The sequence below is a fragment of the Salmo salar genome, chromosome ssa23 (genome assembly GCF_905237065.1).
Source record: "Salmo salar chromosome ssa23, Ssal_v3.1, whole genome shotgun sequence".
Classification (NCBI taxonomy): domain Eukaryota; kingdom Metazoa; phylum Chordata; class Actinopteri; order Salmoniformes; family Salmonidae; genus Salmo; species Salmo salar.
Genome location: NC_059464.1, coordinates 24,427,200 through 24,453,033, shown reverse-complemented (window position 1 = coordinate 24,453,033; position 25,834 = coordinate 24,427,200). Strand labels below are relative to the sequence as shown.

The 25,834-nt window shown below is 43.4% G+C and overlaps 2 protein-coding genes across 5 annotated transcripts in view; one reads left to right on the top strand and one right to left on the bottom strand.

Annotated features, from left to right (window-relative positions):
• Nucleotides 1–247: 247 nt before the first annotated feature.
• Nucleotides 248–18,612, top strand: LOC106584300 (methylcrotonoyl-CoA carboxylase subunit alpha, mitochondrial). The gene is made up of 19 exons (XM_014169384.2): nt 248–553; nt 1,228–1,271; nt 2,897–3,036; nt 3,120–3,215; nt 3,350–3,471; nt 3,592–3,739; nt 3,862–3,983; nt 4,076–4,187; nt 5,418–5,499; nt 5,666–5,793; nt 7,321–7,504; nt 7,616–7,725; nt 7,815–8,031; nt 14,207–14,293; nt 16,358–16,407; nt 16,506–16,643; nt 16,894–16,998; nt 17,326–17,397; nt 17,544–18,612. The coding sequence occupies exons 1-19, from the start codon at nt 501–503 to the stop codon at nt 17,658–17,660; spliced, it is 2,127 nt and encodes a 708-aa protein (XP_014024859.1). The 5' UTR covers nt 248–500; the 3' UTR covers nt 17,661–18,612.
• Nucleotides 18,613–18,715: 103 nt separating this feature from the next.
• Nucleotides 18,716–25,834, bottom strand: part of LOC106584299 (phospholipid-transporting ATPase IF) — a 61,109-nt gene continuing 53,990 nt past the window's right edge. For 2 of the 4 annotated variants that reach the window (XM_045706421.1, XM_045706419.1), the window contains exon 31: nt 19,871–20,135. Coding sequence is in view for 1 of the 4 variants with exons in the window: in XM_045706420.1 (XP_045562376.1) it covers nt 20,054–20,135 (82 nt within the window). In the remaining 3 variants the exon portion in view is untranslated. Of the gene's footprint in view, nt 20,136–25,834 lie in introns of all 4 variants that reach the window. The other 2 variants (XM_045706420.1, XR_006761563.1) reach the window with 2 other exon arrangements.

Here is a 25,834-nt window from a genome sequence, read left to right as displayed (position 1 = left end):
ATAGAACATTCCACAAAGTCATAAACCTCGTCTATTTCTACAATGTATCTTCTTGATTTGAAACCTAACGCTAACCACACTGCTAAAATCATGCCTAACCCTTACCTTAAATTAAATTAAGACCAAAAAGTAAATTTTGGGTTTCGTCCATTTTTACGATATAGACTGATTTTACTTTGTGGCTGTGGTAACTAGTGGAAACGCAGAGACCCCACCTCCGTCTCGACCTTTTCTATTGGTTGATCATCTTACGGGTACACAAGAGAGACAGTCTTAGCAAATGGAACTCTGTATTTGTTGTTATTTTCACCAAACTAACAGCATGTTTTAGTTTTATAATTTCATAGAATACCAGTTCCACCGATCAACTCTAGTTTATAATACTTATTATAAAATGCAGTATCGTAACTAGCTAAGGCTTAATTGGTAAATCAAAATAATCGATTTCATAAAGGCAAACGCTTATAATTTCCTCAATCGGCTGCAACTAGACAGCAGACATGTTTGCTGTCCTGAAAGTTCAAACCCTACAGGGTCTAAGAATATTTCAACAGTAAGTCGATAATGCTTATCATATGTTGTGTTATGTTTACTATTACTGCAAGTTATCTATTCTAAATAAATGAGCTGCTAAGAAGAAAATACAAATGTTTATAGCTTTTTGTTCTAGACAGTTGGCTAGCTAGCTAACTAGTTAGCGCCGCTAGACAGCAAGTCGAACGTGCATCAGAATATTGTAGTTATCATCTTAGTGTTAAACAAGTAACGTTAATATGATATATCCAAAACGACTAAGTCACTATCTTGTGTCGTGTATTTCAACATAACTAACGTGTTTAGCCTAATTACTTTTTAATATGCACCGATTTTGTGCAAGGTTAAATAAAGGTAACTAACTTAGCATAACAGCTAACAAACCAGCTAGCTTAACCGTTTGAATGGTGAAATGTTTTGTTTCCAAAGCAATGGGCAGTTCAGTTAATGCATATATATCAGCTAGCTAGTTAGTTAGATAATAGTCATTGTCTTTGAGCAATGGTCATTATGGATTCGAGTATTAGCCAGCTGTGATGAAGGCAGCCACCTGCACTATGGTACAATTAGCATGTCTGCCCTTGAAAGCCATTCATTTATGTAAACGGCTGTAACTACCGTAGGTGCTCTCTTGACATGACCTGTCCAACCAAGGTCTGTGTCCTGCAATGACCTGTGATTGTCTCATCTTAGGAAATGTATATGGACCAAAGGATCTGTCCGGTTTGCCTCAGTTGGTAAGTAACATGGGACAATAATATTCACAGAAGTGCTGATTTTAATATTCTCTTTTTCTTTCCATCTAGATTGAACTGCAGAGGAAGCATTGTAAACTTAGCAAAAAAAAGAGAACGTCCTCTCACTGTCAAGTGTGTTTTATTTTCAGCAAACTTAACGTGTAAATATTTGTATGGACATAACAAGATTCAACAACTGAGACATAAACTGAACAAGTTCCACAGACATATGACTAACAGAAATGGAATAATGCGTCCCTGAACAAAGGGGGGGTGAAAAGTAAGTCATTATCTGGTGTGGCCACCAGCTGCATTAAGTACTGCAGTGCATCTCCTCCTCATTAACTGCACCAGATTTGCCTGTTCTTGCAGTGAGATGTTAACCCACTCTTCCAACAAGCCACCTGCAAGTTTCTGGACATTTCTGGGGGGGGGAATGGCCCTAGCCCTCACCCTACGATCCAACAGGTCCCAGACGTGCTCAATAGGATTGAGATCCGGGCTCTTCACTGGCCATGGCAGAACACTGACATTCCTGTCTTGCAGGAAATCACGCACAGAACGAGCAGTATGGCTGGTGGCATTGTCATGCTGGAGGGTCATGTCAGGATGAGCCTGCAGGATGGGTACCACATGAGAGAGGAGGATGTCTTCACTGTAACGCACAGCGTTGAGATTGCCTGCAATGACAACAAGCTCAGTTCGATGATGCTGTGACACACCACCCCAGACCATGATGGACCCTCCACCTCCAAATCGATCCCGCTTCAGAGTACAGGTCTCGGTGTAACGCTCATTTCTTCGACGATAAACGCGAATCCAACCATCACCACTGGTGAGACAGATCCGCGACTCGTCAGTGAAGAGCTCTTTTTGCCAGTTCTGTCTGGTCCAGCGACGGTGAGTTTGTGCCCATAGGCGACGTTGTTGCCGGTGATGTCTAGTGAGGACCTGCCTTACAACAGGCCTACGAGCTCTGTCCAGCTTATTGCAGACAGTCTGAGCACTGATGGAGGGATTGTGCGTTCCTGGTGTAACAAGGGCAGTTGTTGTTGCCATCCTGTACCTGTCCCGCAGGTGTGCATTCGGATGTAACGATCCTGTGCAGGTGTTGTTACACGTGGTCTGCCACTGCGAGGACGATCAGCTGTCCGTCCTGTCGCTCTGTAGCACTGTCTTAGGCGTCTCACAGTATGGACATTGCAATTTATTGCCCTGACCACATCTGCAGTCCTCATGCCTCCTTGCAGCATGCCTAAGGCACATTCACGCAGATGAGCAAGGACCCTGGGCATCTTTGTTTTGGTGTTTTGTCAGTAGAAAGGCCTCTTTAGTGTCCTAAGTTTTCATAACTGTGACCTTAATTGCCTACCGTCTGTAAGCTGTTAGTGTCTTAATGACTGTTCACAGGTGCATGTTCATTAATTGTTTATGGTTCATTGAACAAGCATGGGAAACAGTGTTTATACCCTTTACAATGAAGATCTGTGACGTTATTTGGATTTTTACGAATTATCTTTGAAAGACAGGGTCCTGAAAAAGGGATGTTTCTTTTTTTTTCTGAGTTTAATTGACTAAATTGGTACGTGTTACATCACTCATAGATCAGGTCTCTTTTCCTTTAGGGCAAGGCAGGATAGAGAAAGTACTCATTGCCAACAGAGGAGAGATTGCCTGCCGTGTGATGCGAACAGCAAAGAAGATGGGTGTGCGCTCTGTGGCAGTATACAGTGATGCAGACCGTCATTCCATGCATGTGGCCATGGTATGTCAACGCTGTCAACTTTGACCCCTCAGTGTTATGCTTGTAGATGCAACTGTATTGATGAGGTTTCTCTCGTTCCTTAGGCAGATGAGGCCTATAACATTGGGCCAGCTGCATCCCAGCAGAGTTACTTGTCAATGGAGAAAGTCTTGGAGGTTGCCAAGAGATCTGGATCACATGTATGTCAAGTGCAGTATTGTATTTGTAGTATTTTTCGTTCTCATTTATTTTGACAATCCACTGTTTCTCAAAGTCGCCATACCGGCTATCACTGAAGAATAAGTTGATGTTTGTAATTGTGTTTTTGTTATAGGCTGTCCATCCGGGATATGGCTTCCTGTCAGAGAATACAGAGTTTGCTGAGGCGTGCAAACAGGAGGGTATCATTTTCATTGGTCCTCCATCATCTGCCATCAGAGACATGGGTATCAAAAGGTATAGTTAAATGACTCCTCTCTTTTCAAGTCACTTTTCAGTTTTGTATGTTGTAAGTCTGATCTGAATAAGGGTTATTCAAAAGTTCAATCTTAAATCTATTCCTTTTCTTTTTCCTAGTACATCAAAATACATTATGTCAGCTGCGGGTGTTCCTATCATCGAGGGTTACCACGGAGAGGACCAATCGGATGAGAAGCTCCAAGCTGAGGCTGTCAGGATTGGCTACCCAGTGATGATAAAGGCTGTGCGTGGCGGGGGTGGTAAAGTAAGTAAGATATTGTAAATTCGGTTTTGAACCTCTCAATGTACAAACCAAAATGATTGTTTCATGGTATGATAGTGTGGTTTGTGTTTCAAGGCTCCTATGGTTCTGATTGGTTTATCTAGGGAATGCGCATTTCACACACTGCTGAAGATTTCCATGAGCAGCTTGAGTCTGCGAGACGAGAGGCTCGCAAGTCCTTCAACGATGACGTCATGCTAGTGGAGAAATTTGTAGAGGACCCCAGGTATGTAGAAGACGCTGTATGTCTATTTCTTTTGGAGATTCAGACAATACCCTTGTTTAGATGTCGTGTGACCAGATTCCTTCCCTGACCAGACACGTGGAGGTCCAGGTCTTTGGGGACCAGCATGGAAATGCTGTTTACCTGTTTGAGAGGGACTGCAGCGTGCAGAGAAGGCACCAGAAGATCATTGAGGAAGCACCAGGGGTAAGTGCAGGGTACAGGACTCCGCCCAGTATCCTGCCCTGAACTTTAGTCACTGTTACTAGCCGGCTACTACCCGGTACGCTACCCTGCACCTTAGACTGCTTCGACACTGGTATTTTTTTAAATAATGTTACATACTGTTTTACCCATTTCATACTGTATTATAGTCAAAGTTAATCCTATAGAACTACTGCAGTACACACCTTTTCTATCCATATACTGTCCACAATGTCTATACACACCATCATATATACATATACACTGAGTGTACAAAACATTAGGAGCACCTTCCTAATATTTCCATCGGAACAGCCCCAATTTGTTGGGGCATGGACTCTACAAGGTGTTGAAAGCGTTCCACAGGGATTCTGGCCCATGTTGACGCCAATGCTTCCCACAGTTGTGTCAAGTTGGCTGGATGTTCTTTGGGTGGTGGACCATTCTTGATACACACGGGAAACTGTTGATCATGAAAAACACACTCAAACTGGTGCGCCTAGCACCTACAGTACTACCATACCCTTTTCAAAGGCACTTAAATATTTTGTTTTGCCCATTCACCCTCTGAACACACGTATACACAATCCATGTCTCAATTGTCTCGTCTTAAAAATCCATCTTTAACCTGTCTCCTCCCCTTCATCTACACTGATTGAAGTGGATTTAACAGGTGAGGGGTCATAGCTTTCACCTGGCCAGTCTGCCATGGAGAGAGCACTCGGTGTATATTTATATTCCGGACACTGACACTGCTCATTCTCATATTTCTTAATTCCTTCTTGGGATTTGTGTGTATTGTTAGGTATTACTGCACTGTCGGCGCTAGAATCATAAGCATTTTAATTATTTAACTAGGCAAGTCAGTTAAGAACAAATTCTTATTTACAATGACGGCCTACCAAGGAACAGTGGGTTAACTGCCTTCCTCAGTGGCAGAACGACAGATTTTTACTGTGTCAGCTCGGGATTCGATCTAACAACCTTTCGGTTACTGGCCCAACGCTCTAACCACTAGGCTAGCTGCATTTCACTTGACCCGCGATAACATCAGCAAAATATGTACATGCGACCAATAACATTCGATTTTTGCTCTAAAGTAACATGTCTTGGTTTCCTGTGTAAATGCTGAATAGGAGACTTGACTGCACTATGGTTTGAACAACCTAGGCCGTGTGTGTGTGTGTGTGTGTGTTCATTATTTTTTGTTTGTGTTTGCACCGGTGCTTGTAGCCTGGTATAAGCGAGGAGGTGAGGTGTAAACTGGGAGAGGCAGCGGTGAGAGCAGCCAAAGCCGTCAACTATGTGGGAGCAGGTGAGCAGAGAATGGACCTCAAACGTTGTTGCTTTGAACACTCACTCACTAGAGGGTTATGAAATCATCTGTTGTAATGTTTTAAATAGAGGCTTTCCCATCCTTTGCACTACCCTGTGCACCGGTGTGACAACCACATTTACAGTATGTCCCTGATTCTATGCAGGCACTGTGGAGTTCATCATGGATGCACAGCACAACTTCTACTTCATGGAGATGAACACACGTCTGCAGGTGGAGCACCCTGTGTCTGAGATGATCACTGGAACTGACCTGGTGGAGTGGCAGCTCAGGGTAAGATGGAAAGAGGGATGCCATCGGAAAGAGGGGGTTGGGGACATCAATGTGTTGTAATACAATGGGTGTACAAAACATGAACACCTGCTCTTTCCATGACATGGACTGTCCAGGTGAAAGCCATGATCCCTTATTGATGTCACTTGTTAAATCCACTTCAATCAGTGTCGATGAAGGGGAGGAGACCGGTTAAAGAAGGATTTTTAAGCCTTGAGACAGTTAAGATATGGATTGTGTGTGTGTGTCATTCAGAGGGTGAATGGGCAAGACAAAAGACTGAAGTGCCTTTGAACGGGGTATGGTAGTAGGTGCCAGGCGCACCGGTGTGAGTTTGTCAAGAACTGCAAAGCTGGTCGGTTTTTCACGCTCAAGAGTTTCCCATGTGTATCAAGAATGGTTCACCACCCAAAGGACATCCAGCCAACTTGACACAACTGTGGGAAGCATTGGAGTCAACATGGGCCAGCATCCCTTTGGAACGCTTTCGACACCTTGTAGAGCCCATGTCCTGATGAATTGAAGCTGTTCTGAGGGCAAAAGGGGGTGCAACTCAATATTAGGAAGGTGTTCCTAATTTTTTGTAGACTCAGTGTGTTGAGTGTATTTATGAGCTCCTGTAGAAGGCCTCATAATCCCAGAGATTATGGATTTTAATCTGCATAAAGATTAAATGAACAATTTGTTAAATCACCACCCTGATGTAGGGCTCCACGATATGGACAGAAAATCTTTTAGCAATCTTTTTTTATTTTCGATTTGTGATATAGATCAAACCACTTGGGTGAATTGTTGGAATCATAGGAATATAATTATTTACACTGAATGTACAAAACATTAACAACACACTGAGGTAGCGTGATGTAGCCTGGCCACCACTGTGGGCATTCAGAGGTACATTAGATGAGTAATAACATGGGCTTTCTCTCTGAGGTTACGCAGCACAGCGGTAATGATAGCTAGCCACAAGATTACCACGTTAGATTACAGAGCAGTAATGCTATCACACAGCAGTCCTAAAGATAAGCTAACCATCAATGAGATGATTCACCCCAGCCATTACCAAATGTTCATACAATGCAAACTAATATTTTGTCCTCAGAACAGCCTCAATTTGCCGGGGCATGGACTCAACAATGTGTCGAAAGCATTCCACAGGGATACTGGCATAAGTCTTCAAAAATCCTTCTTTAACCTGTTTCCTCCCCTGAAGTGGATTTAACGAGTGACATCAATAAGGGATAGCTTTCACCTGGTCAGTCTGTCATGGAAAGAGCAAGTGTTCTTAATGTTTTGTACACTCAGTGTATATTAAAAAGCTAAATGGAAAGCAGCATCGTTCTTCTTTGGATCAATCTGTTGACTGCATTTGACCTAACAGAACAGCATGCAAATCTATAGTGAATCTAACAGCGATGCGGAGGAACTGTGTTGCTTGAGTGACAGGGCGAGGCTTTGTGTGTGGGAAGCAGCCGCAACAGGAGAGAGACGACAAACCGAGTCAACTATAAACTACTTGGCTCTCAGGTGGCTGCAGGCGAGAGGCTGCCCCTCCTGCAGGAGGAGATTGAACTGATGGGCCATTCGTTTGAGGCCAGGATATACGCTGAGGACCCCAACAACGACTTCCTCCCTGGGGCAGGACCCCTCCTTCATCTGTCTACACCCCTGGCAGACGAATACACACGCATCGAGACGGGCGTCAGGGAAGGTACAGTACACCCAGCTTACCTGTGACTACTTACACCTATTTTACGCTAGACTGTCAGACAGAACTCTTGATATAACCACATAGTGATGCTGTACCTGTCTGTGTTCTCAGGAGATGAAGTGTCAGCCCACTACGACCCCATGATCGCTAAACTGGTGGTGTGGGGAGAAGACCGATCTGCTGCTCTGAAGAAGCTCAGATACTGTCTACGCCAGTACAACGTAAGAGCATTATATACACACACTGGACACATCCCATTTCTGTTTCTGTCAGAGACTTTTCATTGACTTATGACCACTGATCCCGGCAGATCGTAGGCCTCAACACCAACATTGACTTCCTGCTGAGTCTGTCTGGACATCCAGAGTTTGAGGCGGGGAATGTGACCACCAGCTTCATCCCCCAGCACTATGAGCAGCTGTTCCCTAAACCCATCCCTCCCTCCAGGGCCACACTGTGTCAGGCTGCCCTGGGCCTGCTGCTCAGAGAGAGGGCCAGCACCCAGACCTTCAGAGACCAGTCCAACGGTGAGGAACAACAACAGGCCTGTCTTTACAGGTCACTGAGAACTACGCTACATGACGAAAAGTATGTGGACACCTGCTCGTCGAACATCTCATTCCAAAATCATGGCCATTAATATGGAGTTGATCCCCCCCCTTTGCTGCTATAACAGCATCCACTCTTCTGGGAAGGCTTCCCATTAGATGTTGGAACATTGCTGCGGGGGACTTGCTGATTTTCTGTCACAAGCATTTGTGAGGTTGGGCACTGATGTTGGGCGATTAGGCCTGTCTCACAGTCGGCGTTCCAATTCATCACAAAGGTTTTTGATGGGATTGAGGTCAGGGCTCTGTGCAGGCCAGTCAAGTTCTTCCACACCGATCTTTATAAACCATTTCTGTATGGTCTTCGCTTTGTGCACAGGGGCATTGTCATGCTGAAACAGGAAACAAAGTTGGAAGCACAAAATCGTCTAGAATGTCATTGTATACTGTAGCATTAAGATTTCCCTTCATTGGAACTAAGGGGCCTAGCCCGAACCATGCAAAACAGCCCCAGACCATTATTCCTCCTCCAAACTTTACAGTTGGCACTATGCATTGGGGCAGGTAGCATTCTGGCATCCGCCAAACCCAGATTTGTTCGTCAGAATGCCAGATGGTGAAGCGTGATTCAAAGAACTCGTTTACACTGCTCTGGAGTCCAATAGCGGCAAGCTTTACACCACTCCAGCCGACGCTTGGCATTGCGTATGGTGATCTTAGGCTTGTGTGCAGCTGCTCGGCCATGGAAACCCATTTCATGAAGCTCCCGACGAACAGTTATTGTGCTGACGTTGCTTCCAGAGTCAGTTTGGAACTCGGTAGTGAGTGTTGCAACCGAGGGCAGACAATTTTTATGCGTTTCAGCACTCGGCGGTCCCATTTTGTGAGCTTGTGTGGCCTACCACTTTGCGGCTGCGCCGTTGTTGCTCGTAGACGTTTACACTTCACAATAACAGCACTTACAGTTGACCGGGGTTTTACAGTTTGGCAAACTGACTTGTTGGAAAGGTTGCATCCTATGATGGTGCCATGTTGAATGTCACTGAGCTCTTCAGTAAGGCCGTTCTACTGCCAATGTTTGTCTATGGAGATGTTATACACCTGTCAGCAACAGGTGTGGCTGAAATGGCTGAATCCACTAATTTGAAGGGGTGTCCACATACTTTTGTATAGTGTGTGCGTGCATATGTACATATACCTGAGCCAAATTTAATCCTAGTAAAAATTCCCTGTCTTAGGTCAGTTAGGATCACCACTTTATTTTAAGAATGTGAAATGTCAGAATAATAGTTGAGTGATTTATTTCAGCTTTTATTTCTTTCATCACATTCCCAGTGGGTCAGAAGTTTACAATACACTCAATTAGTATTTGGTAGCATTGCTTTTAAATTGTTTAACTTGGGTCAAACGTTTCGGGTAGCCTTCCACAAGCTTCCCACAATAAGTTGGGTGAATTTTGGCCCATTCCTCCTGACAGAGCTGGTGTAACTGGGTCAGGTTTGTAGGCTCCTTGCTCGCACACGCTTTTTCAGTTCTGCCCACAAATTTTCTATAGGATTGAGGTCAGGGCTTTGTGATGGCCACTCCAATACCTTGACTTTGTTGTCCTTAAGCCATTTTGCCACAACTTTGGACGTATGCTTGGGGTCATTGTCCATTTGGAAGACCGATTTGCGACTAAGCTTTAACTTCCTGACTGATGTCTTGAGATGTTGCTTCAATATATCCACATAATTTTCTTTCCTCATGATGCCATCTATTTTGTGAAGTGCACCAGTCCCTCCTGCAGCTTAGCACCCCCACAACATGATGCTGCCAACTCCGTGCTTCACGGTTGGGATGGTGTTCTTCGGCTTGCAAGCCTCCCACTTTTTCCTCTAAACATAACGATGGTCATTATGGCCAAACGGTTCTATTTTTGTTTCGTCAGACCAGAGGACATTTCTCCAAAAAGTACGATCTTGGTCCCCATGTGCAGTTGCAAACCGTAGTCTGGCTTTTGTAATGGCAGTTTTGGAGCAGTGGCTTCTTCCTTGCTGAGCGGCCTTTCAGGTTATGTCGATATAGGACTCGTCTTACTGTGGATATAGATACTTTTGTACCTGTTTCCTCCAGCATCTTCTCAAGGTCCTTTGCTGTTGTTCTGGGATTGATTGGCACTTTTCACACCAAAATACGTTCATCTCTAGGAGACAGAACGCGTTTCCTTCCCGAGCGGTATGACGGCTGCGTGGTCCCATGGTGTTTATACTTGCGTACTATTGTTTGTACAGATGAACATGGTACCTTCAGGCGTTTGGAAATTGCTCCCAAGGATGAACCAGACTTGTGGAGGTCTACAATTTTTTTTCTGAGGTCTTGGCTGATTTCTTTTGATTTTCCCATCATGTCAAGCAAAGAGGCACTGAGTTTGAAGGTAGGCCTTGAAATACATCCACACGTACACCTCCTATTGAATAAAATGTCAATTAGCCTATCAGAAGCTTCTAAAGCCATGACATCATTTTCTGGAATTTCCCAAGCTGTTTAAAGGCACAGTCACTGGAATTGTGATACAGTGAAATAATCTGTCTGTAAACAACTGTTGGAAAAATGACTTGTCATGCACAAAGTAGATGTCCTAACCGACTTACCAAAACTATAGTTTGTTAACAAGAAATTTGTGGAGTAGTTGAAACACTTAGGTTGGAGTCTTTAAAACTTGTTTATGTAAACTTCCGACTTCAACTGTACGTCATACAGTACCAGTCAAAAGTTGACACATCTACTCATTCAAGGGCTTTTCTTTATTTTTATACTATTTTCTACATTGAAGAATGGTGAAGACATCAAAACTATTAAATGACACACATGGAATCATGTAGTAACCAAAAAAGTGTTAAACAAATCAAAATATATTTTATATTTGAGAATCTTTAAAGTAGCCACCCTTTGCCTTGATGACAGCTTTGCACACTCTTGGCATTCTCTCAACCAGCTTCACCTGGATTGCATTTCAATGAACAGGTGTGCCTTATTGAATTTCTTTCCTTAATGTGTTTGAGGCAATCAGTTGTCTTGTGACAAAGTTTGAGTGGTATATCGAAGATGGCCCTATTTGGTAAAAGTCCATATTATGGCAAGAACAGCTCAAATAAGCAAAGAGAAACGACGGTCCATCATTACTTTAAGACATGAAGGTCAGTCAATCTGGAAAATTTCAAGAACGTTTAACGTTTCTTCAAGTGCAGTCGCAGAAACCATACCATTAAGCGCTATGATGAAACTGGCTCTCATGAGGACCGCCAATGGAAAGGAGGACCCATAGTTACCTCTGCTGCAGAGGATAAGTTTATTAGAGTTACCAGCCTCAGAAATATTAGCCCAAATAAATTCTTCAGAGTTCAAGTAACAGACACATCATCAACTGTTCAGAGGAGACTGTGTGAATCAGGCCTTCATGGTCGAATTGCTGCAAAGAAACCACTACTAAAGGACACAACTAATAATAATAAGAGGAGACTTTCTTTGGCCAAGAAACATGAGCAATGGACAATAAATAGACTGGTAGAAATCTGAGTCCAATTTTGAGATTTTTGGTTCCAACCGCCGTGTCTTCGTGAGACACAGAGTAGGTGAACGGATGATCTCCGCATGTTCATGATGGCGCCGGAGGGGATGGCTGCCGTCTTATCGGCTCTTAACCAACCATGCTATTTTGGGTGTTTTTTTTGTTGTTGTTTAACTTGTTTTGTACATAATGACTGTCTCTTATCACTGAAAAGAGCTTCTGGACATCAGAACTGTGATTACTCCCCTCAGATTAGACAGAGTTTTTCTTCAATGAGTCAGATGGGATTGATATACTACAGACACCTGACCAGCCCAGATCTCCTTCATTCGCTGGAGAAGGAAACTGAGATTTTGTGGAAAAAGATCAGGGTGCCTTGTGAGGATCTGGTGACGAGTGGCTAATCTGCCTTTGCCTTCCGTCCTGCTAGCTAACGTGTTGCATGCCGCACCAACAATTTGCATACCACAAATAGATCCACAGATGATGCAATCTCTATTGCACTCCACACTGCCCTTTCACACCTGGACAAAAGGAACACCTATGTGCGAATGCTATTCATTGACTATAACTCAGCGTTCAACACCATAGTGCCCACAAAGCTCATCATTAAGCTAAGGACCCTGGAACTAAACACCTCCCTCTGCAACTGGATCCTGGACTTCCTGACGGACCGCCCCCAGGTGGTAAGGGTAGGTATCAACACATACGCCACACTGATCCTCATCACGGGGGCCCCTCAGGGTTACGTGCTCAGTCCCCTCCTGTATGCCCAGTTCCCTCATGACTGCATGACTCCAGTACCATCATTAAGTTTGCTGATGACCCAACAGTGCTAGGCCTGATCACCAACAACGAAGAGACGGCCAATAGGGAGGAGGTCAGAGACCTGACTGTGTGGTGCAAGGACAACAACCTCTCCCTCAATGTGATCAAGACAAAGGAGGTGATCGTGAACTACAGGAAAAGGAGGACCGAGCACGCCCCCATTCTCACCGGCGGGGCTGTAGTGGAACAGGTTGAGCGCTTCAAATTCTTTGGCGTTCACATCACCGACAAACTAACATGGTCCAAGCACACCAAGACAGTCATGAAGAGGGCACGACAAAACCTATTCCCTCTCAGGAGACTGAAAAGATTTGGCATGGGTCCTCAGATCCTCAAAAGATTTTACAGCTGCACCATCGAGCGCATCCTGATGGGTTGCATCACTGCCTGGTATGGCAAATGCTCGGCCTCCAACTGCAAGGCACTAAAAAGGGTAGTGTGTATGGCCCCCCGTACATCACCGGGGCCAAGCTTCCTGCCATCCAGGACCTCTATACCAGGCGGTGTCAGATGAAGGCCCTAAAAATTGTCAAAGACTCAAGCCACCCTAGTCATTGACTGTTCTCTCTGCTACTGCATGGCAAGCGGTACCGGAGCGCCAAGTATGTCCAAGAAGCTTCTAAACAGCTTCTACCCCCCCAAGCCATAAGGCTCCTGAACAGCTAATCAAATGGCAACCCAGACTATTTGCATTGCCCCCACCCTCTTCTACGCTGATGCTACTCTCTTATTATCTGTTTGTCACTTTAATAACTGTACCTACATGTACATGTTACCTCAACTAACCGGTGCCCCCGCACATTGACTCTGTACCGGTACCCACTGTGTATAGCCCCACTATTGTTATTTACTACTGCTCTTTAATTATTTGTTGTTCTTACTTTTTGTGGTAAAGGGCTTGTAAGTAAGCATTTCACTAAGGTCTACACCTCTTATATTCGGTGCATGTGACAAATAAAATTTGAATTGATCTGTGGTTCCCACCATGAAGCATGGAGTAGATGGTGTAATTGTGTGGGGGTGCTTTGCTGGTGACACTGTCTGACATTTATTTAGAATTCAACCAGCATGGCTACCACAGCCTTCTGCAGCGATCCGCCATCCCATCTGGTTTGCGCTTAGTGGGACTATCATTTGTTTTTCAACAGGACATTGACCCAAGACACCTCCAGGCTGTGTAAGGGCTACATTTTGAATTAGAAGATGAGTGATGGAGTGCTGCATCAGATGACCTGACCTCAACCCAATTGAGATGGTTTGGGATGAGTTGGACCGCAGAGTGAAGGAAAAGCAGCCAACAAGTGCTCAGCATATGTGGGAACTCCTTCAAGACTGTTGGAAAAGCATTACCCATGAAGCTGGTTGAGAGAATGCTAAGAGTGTACAAAGCTGTCATCGAGGAAAAGGGTGGCTACTTTGAAGAATCTCAAATATATTTGGGTTTAACTTTTTTTGCTTACTACATGATTCCATATGTGTTATTTCATAGTTTTGATGTCTTCACTATTATTCTGCAATATAGTAAAAATAAAGAAAAACCCTTGAATGAGTGGGTGTCCAAACTTTCGTGTGTGTATAAATATACACACACAATTCTATTTTACTTGGTATTATTGTTTCGCTCACATCTCTGACCTGTATTGTTGGAGCTTAAGAATTGCACTGAACCCTGCAATTACAGTACATCTGTGACCCTGTGCATGTGACTAATAAACTCTGATTTGATTTACTCAACTGTTGGAGGAGATCCTAAACTGTCCTTTTCTCCCATCGCAGATCCCTTCTCTCCTTTTGCCTCCAGTAATGGCCGGAGGGTGAACATCCTATACAGTAGGAATATGACCCTCCACCTGGGTGAAACTAGTGAGTCCGAACCTCCTTCACCAGGTCATAGACCAGTGGTCACCAGCCTTTTCTGAGTCAAGTTCACTTTCTGAGTTAAAATGAATGCCCAGATCTACAGCTCAGAGTTTTTGGTTCATGACACAAAAAGCGTAAGCCTATGCAACATTATCCTATTGAAAACAGTATTGTAGCATTGAGTTTTGCGGTAGGCCAGGGATCATCATCAACTACTGTAGATTCAACCGCAGGACAATTGTTTTATAAATTCTTGCGCGGATGGTCGGGGGGCTGGATCAGAATTACAAATCATTTGTAGACTGCAAAACGCCCAAAGAAATATATTTGACTAAAACATAATTTCTCAAACCTTGCTTACATTTGTATACGATCATGTGTCTCTTTTATTATGTGTGAATACTTTGGAACCGATTTTTACAAAATTAAAATCACTTAGAGCTGATTTCCTGGTGTTTTTAGTCTTATGCAAAATAAATAAATACATTCTCAGAACTTGGGGGGACAAATAAAACAACTCGCGGGCCAAATTTGGGGATCCCTGCAGTAGGCTATAGGCCCAATACATTATCACCACATATTGGCTGTGCTTGAATTGCCCTGCTAGTGCATTGTTGTTCAGACCATTTTTAAAAATATATATATATTTCGAAATTTGATGTAGACAATATGATCACACCGGTAATAGATCAGTTGTTGTATTACTTGTTAGGCACAGCTGAGTGAGCATACATTTACATTTTTATTTTACGGGGCTGATGGTGCCATCATCAGTCTCAGCGAAGGGAAAGAGCAGCAGACTGAGGGTCCGCCTCTCAATGTCCCTCCGCTCTCCCTTTCCTCTGCTGACACTGACCAAAAAGGGACACTGTCTTCCAGCTGATGGCGAAACTCGAGTCGCACCGCATTATTACACAAATTCATGTTCTTACTCCTATGAACAGAGAAAGTGCCTCTATTAAAAAAAGACCCAAGCCACTAATAATAAAACAAGCCTATCGATACATGTTCCTACTCATTAATTACAGCTGCAGTGCTGGTTGTAGCGTGAGTGGAAGTAGGAAGAACGCGCATTTTATTGCTTATAAAAGTGTTGAATAAAAAGTGTTGCCAGTGCTGAGTAAAAACTTAAACCATGCAGTCACTCAAAACCAGCAGCTCTTTGCTGTATTCTTTGACAGTCTCTCTCTAGTCATGGTTTTAAACGTTTTTAAATCTCACAGTAGGCTATCAACTGTGCTGTAGCTTTCAATAACGCCTGCTACGTTACTGCAGAAACAGTATTCTGAGCCATCCAATGGGCCAGAGGAAGGCCTATAGTGCACTTGATTTGCTCTCTGGGACCGCCGGAAGGCAGAGTTGGTACCTTCAGACATGAAAATGGTTATAAATGGGAATACTTTGCCTACCCGGTGCACAGGGCAGCTGAATCGGGTGAACTTACTGCCAACAATGTGAGACAAAAAAAATAGTAACGCAAGGCTTTATCGTTTGGGATTTTTACAGATATGTTTGCAGATCGACTAGGAATGCCTAGAAGGTCGATCACGATCGACTAGTTGGTGAACACTGTCATAGAGAAAGCAGCCAGTAGAACCTGGTTTGATTGAAATGCTAAGTCAATCTTCATGTTGATGAGGAGCCGAAGTCTGTCCTCCTAGACCTTATTCTAATGACTGTTTTAAGTAATTCATGTGGTAATGACATTGATTAATTAGTGTGTCTGATTCCTCCCAGTCTATAAGCAAGCCAATCTCCTCACTATAATTGAACTTTCAGCAGTCCATATGACATCATTAGTCACTCTCATCCTCATGTTTCACTGTTGCTGAGAATATTTATTTTAATACAGAGAAAAGTACTTTAAGAGCTTTTAATCTGCTTTTTGTTTACTTGTCACATGAAATGTATGTCATTTCCACTGAGGAAAAAAGTTATTCATGTTTTATGTCCATACAAAAAAAATCTTTAGGTTAACATCATATGCATTTTCTATAAAGGCAAATCTGAGTCCATTAATCAAGTGGCAGAGGAAAGACTTCACACACAACTTTTTTTCCTCTGCAGAAGTGGAAGTAACGGTTACGTACAATTCAGATGGGACTTACTCTATGGAGGTACATGTTCTGTGTGTGTTGTGTTGTAAAAATTGCCATATGTCTAAGTTCTCTGTGGCACATGATTTGCAACTGATGGGTTTTGTCCCCTTCATCAGATTGGAGGGGAAGTGTTCCAGGTGTCAGGGGAGGTGGAGACAGAGGGACAGACATCATTCCTGCACTGCTCTGTCAACGGGGTGAAGTCCCGGCCCAAACTGGTCATCCTTGATAACACAGTATACCTCTTTTCTATGGTGAGTCTCGCTCCACTACAGCAGGGTTTCTCAAACTTGGTCCTGGGGCCCCCTGGAAGCACGTTTTGGTTTTTGCCCTAGCACTACACATCTGATTCAAATAATCAAAACTTGATGACTTGGTTATTTGAATCAGCTGTGTAGTGCTAGGGCAAAAAAACGTGCACCCAGGTAGGGCCCCAGGACCCTGCTCTAGAACACTGTCACTTTCCTTCTCAGGTCCTCTAATCCATCCTCTTCTCCCCATCAGGAGGGCAGCGCAGAGGTGAGCGTTCCAGTGCCCAAGTTCCTGGCTGGTGTGAGCACAGGAGCACAGGGAGGAGCTGTGGCACCTATGACCGGGACCATTGAGAAGGTAATAAATTATGGATCATCCCTTTTCTCTCTCACCACCATTATTTCTGTCTATAAAAGCTGACCCAGCCACGCTGACAGATGATCTTTAATATGTTGCTCTGGGATATGATTTCCTTCCAGATGGTCAGTTAGCACTCAGGCATGCTGATTCATGGGATATTAGCTCACTCAGCAGCTAATGTCAGCACATTATTTAATCTGTACCTCCTATTGATGACATGGTGTGCTTCGTTCAGACGTGCCAATTGATAAATGTCAGTTGTGGAAAAACAGACATTGAGACTCCTGTCCTAACAGGGCCATATATTATCTCCTCTTCCTCTAGGTGCTGGTGAAGGCAGGAGACACTGTGCAAATTGGAGACGCCTTGATGGTGATGAATGCCATGAAAATGGAGGTGAGCTTGTCATTTCCTACACTGAGGAGTCTACTCCCAACCCACACACTCGCTCACCCACGTTGACTTTTCGAACCCTGTAGCCACTTATATTGTGCTGTAAATGAACTGTGGGTCCTCAGACTGTGTTCTCTCGCTCTCTGCAGCACACCATCCGAGCACCTAAAGCTGGAGTTATCAAGAAGGTGTTTTTCAAGGAGGGCTCCCAGGCCAACCGACACGCAGCCCTGGTGGAGTTTGAGGAAGCTGCTGAAGAGGAATAATCTCGTGTGAATATCCATGTGTGAACTTTCAGAAGCTGTAAGAGTTACTGTAGAAATCATAGGAAAGAGGCATTTACTATAGGGGTCGCAAACTGCTGTACCATCCTACAGGAACACACTACAGGTCCATGTGGATCACACTGTACACAGTATGAGATGCCAGAAAATTCCCTTTGAGTTGTGGCAAATGTAGATTTAACAATACTGGTATATTTGCTTTGGGTTATTTTATCTTACATTTTCAGATGGCTGTATTAAAGTAGACATCTGGCTTTTGTAGTGTCCTCTGCAAAGTGCTCTTGTAGTCTGTTTCTCTATGCAGCTTGGCTCATGGTACTACTGTAACTACTAAACCACTAGCTTTTTGGTGAGTGTTCTTCCTCTCCTTCAAACTTTTCTTTTTCTAGCTTCACTATAGCCTGGTCCCATATGCTCTTGTCAAGCCAAACATGCTTTAATGATAAGGAGTTGGCATGATAGCACAAAGGTCTAGCACTCAGGCTACATCTCATGATTCAGATTCACTCCAGGCTGTGAAATTCAAATAAGGGCCATTTGCTGCTAATAGCCTCGCCTCACAAGCCCACCATGTTGTGTTTAATGACCAGAATCTGGTTACTTTACAGTCCAATAGCTAATACCAGGGCAAAGATGGCCTGTCATCTGAATTCATTTAACACGGTCATCTCTCATCGTGTGACATACAAAAAAGATTGACCATCAAATAACCAAGAAGAGAGAAGGGCCAGAGCACATGTTTTTATCGGTGTTGTAATATGTCAGCGTTAGTGTTGAATCCCCGCAAGCACACAGTCCTGTGGTGAGTTATGAATGTCTACTAAACTGTGCGGTCATCCATTCAGTAATGCATTATTCACATTGATTTGTAATTAGCTGAGGGTTGTCATTGTTTTTCTAAAAGATCATTTCAGATAAACTTTCTCTAAATGTCTCATTCTGTGGTTTTATAGAGGTATACTACTATGCTGGTCAAAGTTGTGTGTGTGTGTGTGTATATATTAGTTGCATACACGATCTGCTGGAAAGGACAAAGGTTACATGCTTTTTAAAAACATTTATTCAGTAAACAGAATTTGCTTTAAACATCAGCAATGAAACCGTTTCACTGACAGGTGAGTAACAGAACTTTTTTTTAAATTAACATGATCAAGAGATAGGAACATGAACAGCTGACTTCATTGTCCCTAGTGCAGATGCATCCTTATTGCCAATGAAAATGGAGACTTCAATATTCAAACACCTCTTATTGAGTGGCATGATTAGAAGCTCTTTGTCAAATTTTGCCTCAAGCCAGTATTCACCATCTGAACTAAAAGCTACATATATAAAACTGACAAATGATAACCGTAGCATACTAGTACACTAAGTATACTTCGCCAGAGTGACTAAATCGTGCCAGATGTACTTACAAATATTGGTACCGTGCAAAGAAAAAAAAGCTCCACTGACTACTTGGACATTTCAGTGTCTCCCACTTCAAGCTGATGAGGTAACCGCTACAAATGGCAACCAAATAATTCCCACGATTTTATATGAACTTGGGCCATATTCGAATAAATCTGTGTGTGCGGGTGATGTGCATAAGTCACGGTCATTGATAGCAAGTTTAAAACGGTTGTCTCAATGACCCTCTAGACTCGACTCTGGCATTTCCGTTATTGTGGGCCAAAGGCCCCAAAAGATAGGATGCAGTTGAGTTCAGTCAGGTGATGGAAATAAATACGCAAACAAACATGAAGTGGTTAATAGCATAGGGGGGAAAGACACACAAACAAAAACATGATTTCAATGGTAATTAGCAATGGAAGGAAAATAACAATATTTGGGATTTTAAACAAGAACTGTAATATGTGCAAGCCATATGCTTTGACAGCTATTTAATATCTCATTGGGAGCTATTAAATGGACATTCTCTTGACATTTCTGAACAAACGTACTACTAACAATCTGCAGAAAAGGCATATTTTAGGGACAGTTATCAAAAAAAGCAGTCTCGAGACCTGATCATCCAACTGCTTTCACATTTTCATACCTTGAAAAATCAGGTCGTAAAATGGAGGATATGGCTATAACGAGGCCCACCTAATTTCCTCAGGAAAGATGGCAGGCCTTCCACAGTCAGGTGAAGCAGCAGCAACACTAACCTACAGGCGTAAAGAAGTAGACCATGTTCTTTTTCACTCAAGTCTGACATTATTTCATCTTTGGTACCATCTTATTCCCTTTTATTATTTACAGGAAGAGAACAGAGGCCCATGTAGCATCTCTCAAAGTGGTGGTGCAAAGCATCATGTCATTGCTGGTCAGCCCTGGGCTGTATGGTGAGTAGTTCCTCTCCGTGTGGCAGGGTGGCACTACTGCTCTCTGCTACCTTAGCAATGAGCGGCCTCCATGGGTGCGAGCGTCAAGATGCTCCGATCGTTGGAATAGAAGGGGTCCGAGTCGCTCCATGATCTAAAAGCATCAACGACAGAGGAGTGAGGGGTATGGGAGGAGGACTAAGCTGAAAACCTGCCTTAGGTGCTTCAATCCATCTCGGACCTGCCTAAAATACCCTTTTATTTACTGTTGGCTGTGACATCCATCTTGCCATGGCATGGTACAGTAGGGTGATGGTACAGGAGTAGTTGAAGACCTTATCTGTATTAATATGAGGAGGCCCTGCCTTGGAACTGAAACCCTGTCATTCTGCTCATCTTCTATTGGTTTCCTGCCCTGTCACCAGACTTGTTTCCTGCCCTACACTTCAATCTACACGGGTAGCAGCACAAGCAAACAGAGTTCAACTCAAAAGGAGGAGAGAGAATAGGGTGATTACAGTGAGGGTTAGTACAGGATGATTTAACATGGATGACACAAACAGTCAACTTCCTCCTCTCAGTAATGTCACTATATGCATAACCAGGTATACTAAATACTGTTTCTTTGAATGATATAAAGCTCAGACCTTGGCTATACATGTGAACAATTTACACTGACTACCTACTGCTAATAGGAAAATATCATATAATCAATATATCGAAGACATCTTAAATATGTGCATATTTATAGTAAAATACATATCTAATAAAGAGCCCTTGAAAAGAGGGCTCTCAACTGTCCTTCGGGAAAGGCACAAGGCCCCTTCCGATCTATCAGCCTGTATAAACTAACATTGCACCAGGGGGCATAGTAGGGACTTGCCATATCTCAACCATATTCAGACTCCTGTAGAATATAATAAATCATCTTGTTCCTCACTATACCCATTTTATCATCTTTGCATCACAAGTATCAATACCCTATGCATGCTATATGGATTATAAGACAAAGACAACCGTTTTAAGATCTTGTATGTACATGGTGCTGTATGACTTCAAAAATAGGTATTTCTTGATAAATGTGTATGTTGGTGTGAATTGTCTAGTCTAGTGGTACTCGCACTTGATATCAAGCTATTAGTCCATTGTCTATGGCGATCTATCAGAACAGAAAACCAGGCAAGCAGCAGAATATTAGATTGAATAGTGACGCCAAGGTGATATAACAGCTGCATATGAATAACGTAGATGGGGGAAGTTGAATATCTAGATTTTAGACAGAGCGGCAACGACGAGAGGTTCAGACAAAGTGCAGCAAAGCAGGAGGAGGACCGTTATAGAAAAGATCAGGACACACGTGAACACATAAGGTCTGGTTACTCAGCATACATAATACCAAAGGCAGCCCCATGCAACAAGACAGTTCTCTTCTCAAAAGCACCTAAGGCTTCAAATACTTCACTTTATCAAATAAATAGCAAAAAGACTCCTATTCTCGTTTTGAGACTACGGTTTTCCAGTACATCTCTGTCAGGGAGTGTGGTCCCCGTGTTTCAGCTTAGGCACACCGACACCAAACACTGCAGCATGTCAAAACACAAGCATCATTCAGTAACAATACAGGGTACAGTAAAGTAGGGCTGATGTACTGCCATGCTGCCAGTCAGCGAGTATGGCCGATGGTGGGGTCTCTCTCCCACCGTGCACTGGCAGTATCCTAGCATTAAGGCCGGAACAAGTCTCAGTCTAACTTTGACTATTTTCTTTCTGAGTGCTCATCTCACCTCACTGTTGAGAGAGTGAGGGTGTGAAGTAGATGTGTGGGCAGACAAGGAAGGGGCTGAGAAAGCATTACACTGGCATCATGCTGTCATTGTCCATAGATACACACATACAGTATAACAAACTTTGGCAAGTCAGAGACCAAGAGTACAGTCGTGGCCAAAAGTTTTGAGAATGACACAAATATTAATTTTCAAAGTCTGCTGCCTCAGTTTGTATGATGGCAATTTGCATATACTCCAGAATGTTATGAAGAGTGATCAGATGAATTGCAATTAATTGCAAAGTCCTTCTTTGCCATGCAAATGAACTGAATCCCCCAAAAACATTTCCACTGCATTTCAGCCCTGCCACAAAAGGACCAGCTGACATCATGTCAGTGATTCTCTCGTTAACCTGTTGGGGGTAGGGGGCAGTATTTACACGGCGGGATAAAAAAACGTACCCGATTTAATCTGGTTATTACTACTGCCCAGAAACTAGAATATGCATATAATTATTGGCTTTGGATAGAAAACACCCTAAAGTTTCTAAAACTGTTTGAATGGTGTCTGTGAGTATAACAGAACTCATATGGCAGGCAAAAACCTGAGAAGATTCTGTACAGGAAGTGCCCTCTCTGACCATTCCTTGAGCTTTTTGACTCTGTTTACTGAAGACTGAGGATCTTTGCTGTAACGTGACACTTCCCGCGGCTCCCATAGGCTCTCAGAAGGCGGGAAAAAGCTGAATGATGTAATTCCAACCACTGGCTGAAAAACATTAGCGCTTTTGGCAAGTGCTCTATCAGAGGACAATGGGCTGAGGTGCATGCACGAGTCGACCCCATGTTTTATTTTCTTTCGTCTTTGAACCTAAACACGCTTTCCCGGTCGGAATATTATCGCTTTTTTACGAGAAAAATTGCATAAAAATTGATTTTAAACAGCGGTTGACATGCTTCGAAGTACGTTAATGGAATATTTAGAATTTTTTTGTCACGAAATGCGTCGTGCGCGTCACCCTTATTTACCATTCGGATAGTGTCTTGAACGCACGAACAAAACAGAGGATATTTGGATATAACTATGGATTATTTTGAACCAAACCAACATTTCTTATTGAAGTAGAAGTCCTGGGAGTGCATTCTGACGAAGACAGCAAAGGTAATAACATTTTTGTTATAGTAAATCTGATTTTGGTGAGTGCTAAACTTGGTGGGTGTCTAAATAGCTAGCCCTGTGATGCCGGGCTATCTACTGAGAATATTGCAAAATGTGCTTTCACCGAAAAGCTATTTTAAAATCGGACATAGCGAGTGCATAGAGGAGTTCTGTATCTATAATTCTTAAAATAATTGTTATGTTTTTTGTGAACATTTATCGTGAGTAATTTAGTAAATTCACCGGTAGTTTGTGGGGGGTATGCTAGTTCTGAACGTTACATGCTAATGTAAAAAGCTGGTTTTTGATATAAATATGAACTTGATTGAACAAAACATGCATGTATTGTATAACATAATGTCCTAGGGTTGTCATCTGATGAAGATCATCAAAGGTTAGTGCTGCATTTAGCTGTGGTTTGGGTTAATGTGACATTATATGCTAGCTTGAAAAATGGGTGTCTGATTATTTCTGGCTGGGTACTCTGCTGACATAATCTAATGTTTTGCTTTCGTTGTAAAGCCTTTTTGAAATCGGACAGTGTGGTTAGATTAACGAGAGTCTTGTCTTTAAAGTGGTGTAAAATAGTCATATGTTTGAGAAATTGAAGTAATAGCATTCAACTGGCTGTTGAGTAGGTGGGACGATTTCGTCCCGCCGACCCTAGAGAGGTTAACACAGGTGTGAGTGACCGGGAGGCCCATGGGGCGACGCACAATTGGCCCAGCGTCGTCCGGGTTAGGGAGGGTTTGGTTGGCAGGGATATCCTTGTCTCATCGCGCACTAGCGACTCCTGTGGCGGGCCTGGCGCAGTGCACGCTGACCAGGTCGCCAGGTGTACGGTATTTCCTCCGACACATTGGTGCGGCTGGCTTCCGGGTTGGATGTGCATTGTGTCAAGAAGCAGTGCGGCTAGGTTGGGTTGTGTTTCGGAGGACGCATGGCTCTCGACCTTCGCCTCTCCCGAGTCCGTACGGGAGTTGCAGCGATGAGACAAGACTGTAACTACTACCAATTGGATACCACGAAATTGGGGAGAAAAAAGGGGTTAAAACAAATAAATAAAACAGGTGTGAGTGTTGATGAGGACAAGGCTGGAGATCACTCGGTCATGCTGATTGAGTTCGAATAACAGACCGGAAGCTTCAAAAGGAGGGTGGTGCTTGGAATCATTGTTCTTCCTCTGTCAAACATGGTTACCTGCAAGGAAACACGTGCCGTCATCATTGCTTTGCACAAAAAGGGCTTCACAGGTAAGGATACTGCTGCAAGTAAGATTGCACCTAAATCAACCATTTATCGGATCATCAAGAACTTCAAGGAGAGCGGTTCAATTGTTGTGAAGAAGGCTTCAGGGTGCCCAAGAAAGTCCATCAAGCGCCAGGACCGTCTCCTAAAGTTGATTCAGCTGCGGGATCGGGGCACCATCAGTACAGAGCTTGCTCAGGAATGGCAGCAGGCAGGTGTGAGTGCATCTGCACGCACAGTGAGGCGAAGACTTTTGGAGGATGGCCTGGTGTCAAGAAGGGCAGCAAAGAAGCCACTTCTCTCCAGGAAAAACATCAGGGACAGACTGATATTCTGCAAAAGGTACAGGGATCGGACTGCCGTGGACTGGGGTAAAGTCATTTTCTCTGATGAATCCCCTTTCCAATTGTTTGGGGCATCTGGAAAAAAGCTTGTCCGGAGAAGGTGAGCGCTACCATCAGTCCTGTGTCATGCCAACAGTAAAGCATCCTGAGACCATTCATGTGTGGGGTTGCTTCTCAGCCAAGGGAGTGGGCTCACTCACAATTTTTCCTAAGAACACAGCCATGAATAAAGAATGGTACCAACACATCCTCTGAGAACAACTTCTCCCAACCATCCAGGAACAGTTTGGTGACGAACAATGCCTTTTCCAGCATGATGGAGCACCTTGCCATCAAGCAAAAGTGATAACTAAGTGGCTCGGGGAAAAAAACATTGATATTTTGGGTCCATGGCCAGGAAACTCCCCAGACCTTAATCCCATTGAGAACTTGTGGTTAATCCTCAAGAGGTGGGTGGACAAGCAAAAACCCACAAATTCTGACAAACTCCAAGCATTGATTAAGCAAGAATGGGCTGCCATCAGTCAGGATGTGGCCCAGAAGTTAATTGACAGCATGCCAGGGCGGATTGCAGAGGTCTTGAAAAAGAAGGGTCAACACGGCAAATATTGAGTCTTTGCATCAACTTCATGTAATTGTCAATAAAAGCCTTTGACACTCATGAAATGCTTGTAATTATACTTCAGTATTCCATAGTAACATCTGACAAAAATATCTAAAAACACTGAAGCAGCAAACTTTGTGGAAATTAATATTTGTGTCATTCTCAACTTTTGGCCTCGACTGTACAAGTAAAAAGCAGAACGAGAATGCTACATCTTTAACAATGATCAAATAAATATAGCGTTACCTCAATTAGCATTCTCTTGAATAGATTTTGCAGCATAAACACATTGTCATAGATCAATAGAGACTTAGAGTCTGAACCTGGGCTTTGCCTACACTGTGAAGGACAAACACACTGACTCAGCAGGCTTTGGAAAAGTTAAAAGCACAAAACTTCAGACAGGTGACAGAAAGCCCCCGAGTGAAAGAAGACTTGCATACGAGTACAGACTTGGAAGGAGAGATTACATAGACACATGGCTACATTGGTGAACATGTTGTCCCACTGAATATAGAAGACAAATAGACTAGAAGGACTCCATGAAGTCGATCATAGCATACGAGATAAATATGTCTCTATTAAAGAACATTTAAGATCCAGGATCCAGATACTAGTCTCCCTCCCTACAAACCTTTCGCTGTCACTGGGGTGCCTGTCCTACCAGTAAGACCTTAGTCTAGTCTACCTCTCTCTACTAGGCTAGGCCTTCACTACTCCTGGGGAGCAGTGG

Bases quoted from the DNA above. Each gene is read 5' to 3' on its own strand.
- LOC106584300 (XM_014169384.2), top strand. From the start codon at position 501: ATGTTTGCTGTCCTGAAAGTTCAAACCCTACAGGGTCTAAGAATATTT. The intron at 3,740-3,861 runs GTAAGTAAGATA...TGGTTTATCTAG, and splicing joins TGCGTGGCGGGGGTGGTAAA to GGAATGCGCATTTCACACAC. The intron at 17,398-17,543 runs GTGAGCTTGTCA...CGCTCTCTGCAG, and splicing joins TGAATGCCATGAAAATGGAG to CACACCATCCGAGCACCTAA.